General features: G+C 49.4%; 1 protein-coding gene across 2 annotated transcripts in view; it reads right to left on the bottom strand.

Moving 5' to 3' along the window:
- Positions 1–6,637, bottom strand: part of TM9SF4 (transmembrane 9 superfamily protein member 4) — a 65,724-nt gene that overhangs the window by 22,438 nt on the left and 36,649 nt on the right. For both annotated transcript variants that reach the window (XM_011979783.1, XM_011979784.1), the window contains exons 10-12: positions 4,376–4,508; positions 3,437–3,518; positions 3,265–3,340 (exon numbers count right to left, since the gene is read on the bottom strand). In XM_011979783.1, coding sequence (XP_011835173.1) covers positions 3,265–3,340; positions 3,437–3,518; positions 4,376–4,508 — 291 coding nt within the window. The remainder of the gene's footprint in view (positions 1–3,264; positions 3,341–3,436; positions 3,519–4,375; positions 4,509–6,637) is intronic.

Raw genomic sequence — 6,637 nt, forward strand, 5'->3', positions numbered from 1 at the left:
TGTTTGAGACCAGCCTGGGCAACATGGTGAAACCCTGTCTTTACAAAAAAGTAGCCAGGCGTGGTAGTACGCACCTGTGGTCCCAGCTACTTGAGAGGCTGAAACAGACGGATCGCTTGAGCCCGGGAGGCAGAGGTTGCAGTGAGCCGAGTCACGCCACTGCACTCCAGCCTGGGTAATAGAGCGAGACTCTGTCTCACACACACAAAAAAAACCCCAAAACCAACTTTAACAAACCACATATGTCTGGGCCCCAACCCAAACCGCCTAGAAGGATGGTGAAGCGCTGAGTCTTAGGGGTGGCAGATGCTGGGTTCCTATGTATCTTGTCTCACCTAATCCTCACTGCAAGTCTGGAAGGAAAGTCTACCATTACTCCTTTTAATGAGGACACTGAGGCCTGGCAATGTTAAAGACTCCCCCCACCTCCACGTCACCCAGTCTCCTGAAGGTGCAGCAGAGTTGTATAAACCCAGGCAGTCTGAACCCAGAGCCCATGCTCCTGACCTACTGCAGTGTATTCTAGCCAGTCAGAATCTCTTGGGTGGGGTCCAGGCACAGGGATTCTAGTCTAGTCAATGCCCAGAGTTAAAGTTGAGCCTTTTGCTTCTATTTTCTTCAGAGACAGGGTCTCACTGTGTCACTCAGGCTGGAGTGCAGTGGTGTAATCAGCTCACTGCAGCCTCAAACACCTGGGCTCAAGTGATCCTCCCACCTCACCTGCCTGATTAGCTAGGACTACAGGCACATGCCACCACAACCAAGTAATTTATTTTTTGTAGGGACAGGGTCTCACTGTGTTGCCCAGGCTGATCTCAAACTCCTGGGCTCAAGTGATCTTCCTGTCTTGGCCTCCCAAGGGACGGGGATTACAGGCGCAAGCCACCACAACCGGCATGAACCTTCTTGCCACACTGATCACCAGGCCAGGGACTGCTGTGGCATTCTGAGCTTCCAGGTGGGTCACTAACCACAATGACGAAGGCCCTCTGGAACCTGACGCTCAACCTCCATTGCCAGTTTCATCTTTGGCTCACAGCCCTGCACCCAACAACTGGTCACTGTTCCTGCACATTCCTGTCTCTGGGCCTTTCTGCATAGGTCATCAACACCTCAGAGGATCCATTTCCTGAGGGCTAACGCTGTACCAAGGTCCTTATGTGCAGTTAACCCTAGTGATCTTCATTGGAGAGATGGGGAAACTGAAGCTCAGAGGGCTGCTGAAAGTTACCAACCAATGAAAGAATAGAGCCAGACGGGGATCTAGGCCATTCTAGAACCTTAGGTCCCACTGCTGGCTGCATCCCTTCATCTGAAATCCTCCTCTCCAAGGCCCGGCTCAAAGGTCACTTCCTCCCTTCCTGTGTGTTCCTGCATGACTCTGTTGTGTAGCACAGAATTCCTCATCTGCCTTCCTGGCTGAAATTTACTGACTGGTCACCGTGCTAGGTAGGAAAAAATGCTCCAGGGAGAAAGGCAGACCCCTATGTAGAGAACGACACACCGCCCCTACTTAGCTCTGCCAAGTGCTACTTAGGTCTCATGAGGGCTGTAGGAGGTGGGGGAGGCAACAGCCTCTAGAGTACTGATGCAGGAGCTAAGACTTAAAGGATGAGGTGACACCAGCCAGGTGAGAAATAAGGGTGGTGTGGCCCAGGCAGAGGGGATGGCACAGACTAGGCCATAGGAGAGTACACCCACACTGCTGCGGGCTGTCGGAGATGACTCCCTGTGCAAAGGCACCAGGTAAGGCTCAGAATCTTGCAGGGAGACCGTGAGAGCCAAGTGAGAGGCAAAGATGTCTGAATCCTTGAAGATGCAGAGATGGGGGCGGGGGCGTGGAATTCATGGAACATTCACAGAACATTTGGTAGGAAGACCCTTAGTACTTGATGTCTGAGAAGGAATGAGGCACGAGGGAGAAGGAGGACAGGCAACTCCAGGTTTCTGGCTTGGGGGGCCTGGATGAATGATGGGCTCACTAGATGCAAGGGGTGGTTTGGGGGAAAAAGACTGGGTTTGGTGTGGGGTCCATTGAGGGAAATCCTGGAGGGTATCTGGTGACCTTGTCAAGGAAGAACCTTGCCAGGAGGCAGTGGTGGGTTTTACTCCTCTCTAGATCCCTGGCTCTTAGCATATGGTAGCCAGAGAAAAATGCTCAAATCATCAAGAATTCAGGAAATTGGCTGAGCACGGTGGTTCACGCCTGTAATCCCAGCACTTTGGGAGGCCGAGGTGGGCGGATCACCTAAGGTTGGGAATTCGCAACCAGCCTGACCAACATGGAGAAACCCCGTCTCTACGAAAAATACAAAATTAGCCAGGCATAGTGGCGCATGCCTGTAATCCCAGCTACTCGGGAGGCTGAGGCAGGAGAATAACTTGAACCCGGGAGGTGGAGGTTGCAGTGAGCTGAGATCGCACCATTGCACTCCAGCCTGAGCAATAAGAGCAAAACTCTTAAAAACAAACAAACAAACACACACACACACCAAAAAACAATTCAGGAAGCTTTCTTTGATCCTTTCAAAATAGTCACAGTCCTAACTTTTCTTTACTGAGGCTTACTTTGTGCCAGAGGTGTGGCAGCCAGAGCTCTCCTTGACCTTTTGACAGCGGTGAGAATAGTTTCAGAATCCCGGGCCCAGAGACTTCTCTGAGAGTGGGCACCCAAGAGTCTGCCTAGTCCTCTAAGGGACTCACTCGCTCTGGGAGAAGGGGCTTGGGGCTCCCTAGGAGGTGAGGTCAATCTCCAGACCCCCTCTGGTTTCTATGGTCTTTTCTGCTGCCAAGAACTCGCCTTACCTCCAGGAGGCCAGAGAAGGGCAGGAGCCCTCACCAAAGAGAAATGCAGGCACTAGTCTGGAAAAACGGACTGACAGGAACTCAGGTCTGGCCTCTTCGGGTTTAGGCAGGCAATTCCCTCTTTATTCAGGGTGTTCTCTCAGCTGCCCTCCTATTCTAAATCTTGTTATTCTGAATCCCCTATTTCTTCTCTTGCTTGAGCCATCAGACAATGTTGGCTAAAAATGACCTAAGTTCAAATCCCTCATTTTACAGATGGGGCGGCGGAGGCTCTGCTGTGAGCCTGTGGGTAACAGCCTGGGATTCCTCCCCTGGACCTGTGCTCCTCCTCCTACGTCTTGCTGCTGCTCAGCTTCTGGCCCAAAATCCCCACCAGGGCCTGCCTACCTCCTCCTGAGGAGCCCAGGAAGAAGCTTCTCAGCTTCCCACCAAACATCAGAGAAGGTTTAGGACACTCACACAGAAGGCTCCTTTCTTCCACCGATGGCCCTTTAGAGTGCGGTACAGACGGCCAGCAGAAAATCCGCCAAACACCCTGTGGGAAAATGGCAGCGATCCACACCAAGGGGACCCATTAGCTGGCATGGAAGAGGCCTGTGCCGCCCCCGGGCGCCCGCTCAGACACACCTACCCCATGAACATGAAGAGGAAGCAGGCTGTGGTCATGAGAGCTCCCCGGCTGGAGGGTGACAGCATCCCAAGCATGGCCACAACTGTGGAGGGAGGGAGGGAGGGAGGGAGGGAGGGCAGAGAAAGGCAGGGTGGCTGATCACCAGGCCCCCAGCCCCAGCCCCAGCCCCAGGCCCATCTTGGACAGGCTGACAGGAGTCGTCTGGGCAGATGAGGCTCCCCCTTCCTTGTCTTCTCAACAGCCGAGTCCCCTGCCCTCTACAGGGGAAGACTGGGTCTTAGCTGGAGTTCAGAGGGGTGCAGCAGCTGCTGGGCCTTGACTGGCCAAATCTCAACTGCAGCTTCCAGTCCACAGAGCACTTGCAGTTAGTCAGGTGCTGGGCTGAGGGCACCACAAATGCCAGGTCTCTGAACCCACCTTACCAACTCTGCAGGGTGATTACTTTCCCCATTTCTCAGGTAAGGAAACTGAGGCTCACAGAGGTCAAGTGGCCTGTCCGAGGTCACAAAGCTTGGAGGCATGAGACTGAGATGTAAATCCAGACAGACTCTAAAGCTGTCTAAAATTACTATATATTAGTGGGGTTTTTGTTAAATAAAAAAAATACTTGATTTCAATCCTAATCCTGGTACTGACTTTGGGCAGGTCACAGCCTCTGACTACAAAAGGAGGCCAAGCTCATAGCAGTGATGTGTGGCCTCATTGACGGAGGGGACATGGTGGGCTCTGTAAACGGCTGTGAGGTGAATCACCACTCCTGGGCTGGGGCTGGGGCTGCTGCTGACATAGACCGCCCGTCTGGCCCAGAGATACTGACATGCCCACTTGGCGCCAGGAGCTTGGTTCCCTTTCTGCAGGGAGAGAAGCCCACCCTTCTCTCCTTGAGACACCTGGAGGAGGGAGCCATGCCCCATGCCGGGCCCCGCTGGGCACACTCACAGATGACAATGAGGATCATACAGAAGAGCTGAATGCCTGAGCCCAGCAGGGAGCTGAGGATCATGGGGTACTGGGGGGGCCTGAAGACATCGCCGTGCACCAGCTTCCACCCAGACTCCTCCATGGTGTCTTCCTGCAGAGAAGAGCTAGAGTGAGGCTAGTTGTTGAGGATGGAGGCAGCTCCTGCAGGGACCACCCCCAAGGTGACAGCTGACACCCTCAGGTGTCAACCAGTGCTGCTCTGACACACGAGTGTAAGTGATAAGAGAAAGTGCTTATCTGAAACTGTCACAAGAAAAGGAGGCCACAAACCTGATGCCTGGAGCTGCGTAAAAGGAAAATCTCTTTAAATTCCACAAACCTCATTTGTGGGAAAATAATGTAAATACCTCAACTCACTAAAATGTTAACTGTAATAGTTCTTGAGTGGTGAGATTTGGAATCAATTTATTTATTTTTTCTGATTATAAAATAAATACGTACTCTTACTTGTGTAATAAAAAAAGTAAAAATAATTTGGTATGTAGCATGGACTTCAAATGAACAAAAACTAACATGCTTATTATAGAAAAATTTAAACAGAAAGATAAAAAAATAAAATGACTGATACTCCCACTTAATAACACTGTTTTGATATAATTCCCTTAATCTTTTATATATAATGTGTATATGTATGTTTTAAACAATAACATTGGGATCACACTATGTACTTTGTTATTTTCAGTTGGTATGTGTGAACATTTCCTTAGGTCAATAAAAGCTCTTTGACATTGTATTTCAAAGCTGTAATATTTCTACACCAAGTCTTGGTGTTTTGAATCTTGCCTTAGAAAAATTATGGAAGAATTGCCGTGCAAAGCAAGTTGCCTGTTTTAGTTCTTTTTTGTTTTTGTTGAGGCGCGGTCTCCCTGTGCTGCCCTGGCTGGTCTTGAACTCCTGGGCTCAAGTGATCCTCCTGCCTTGGCCTCCCAAAGTGCTGGGATTACAGGCATGAGCCACTATGCTCAGCCTGTTTTATAGTTCTTGATATCCACTGCCAATCACTTTTCAGAAAGCTACCAACTTACACTTCCATGGGTGGTATGGAAAGGTGCTTGGCTCACGTTAACCTTGCCAATAATTAGTACTATTAAAAAAAGAAAAAAAATCTTGTGCTAATATGATGGTCCAAAACAGTCTTCTCAAGATTGTTTGAATCTGCATTTTGTGGGGTTATTCCTGAGGTAAAAACAGTTTTCTCTTGCTTAGTGGGCATATTGTAGTGTCTTGCCTGTAAATTTCCTGTTCATCATTACATTCGAAATTTTAGATTTTTTGGTTTTATTTATTTATTTATGAGACAGAGTCTTGCTCTGTTGCCCAGGCTGTAGTACAGTGGTGTGATCTCGGCTCACTGCAACCACCAACTCCCAGGTTCAAGCGATCTCTGGCCTCGGTATCCTGAGTAGCTGGAAGTACAGGTGCCCACCACCATGCTCAGCTAATTTTTGTATTTTAGTAGAGACGAGTTTTCACCATGTTGGTCAGGTTGGTCTTGAACTCCTAACCTCAAGTTATCTACTGTCCCCGACCTAGTTTTGTTTTGTAGACAGAGTCTTACTTTGTTGCCCAGGCTGGAGTGCAGTGGCATGTTCTTGGCTCACTGCAACCTCCGCCTCCCGGGTTCAAGTGATTCTCCTGCCTCTGCCTCCTGAGTAGCTGGGATTGCAGGTGCATGCCACCACACCCAGCTAATTTTTGTATTTTTATTAGAGATGAGGTTTTCCCATGTTGGCCAGGCTGGTCTTGAACTCCTGACCTCAGGTGATCCACCTGCCTTGGCCTCCCAAAGTGCTGGGATCACAGGTGTGAGCCACCATCCCGGCCCTGACCTAGTTTTTTTGAAACAAAGAGATTTTATATGAATTCTTTAAACTGTGCCACTTTTTTCAAGTTTGTTGCAGATATTGTTTTGCCATTGTGGCCTTCTGTTTTGTTTATGTATTTGGCATGCAGAATAGTTTTACAATTTTCAATGTCAAATGAATCAACTATTCTTTGTGATTTCTTCCACTGTTTTTATGCTTTAAAATTAGGCTGTCCCTATCACTTTGGGTGAATACAACATTTTTCCTTACTTTTTTAGTATTAAAAGTATACTAGGAGGCCGGGCGCGGTGGCTCAAGCCTGTAATCCCAGCACTTTGGGAGGCCGAGACGGGTGGATCACGAGGTTAGGAGATCGAGACCATCCTGGCTAACACGGTGAAACCCCGTCTCTACT

This window comes from Mandrillus leucophaeus, unplaced genomic scaffold (genome assembly GCF_000951045.1).
Source record: "Mandrillus leucophaeus isolate KB7577 unplaced genomic scaffold, Mleu.le_1.0 Scaffold206, whole genome shotgun sequence".
NCBI lineage: Eukaryota > Metazoa > Chordata > Mammalia > Primates > Cercopithecidae > Mandrillus > Mandrillus leucophaeus.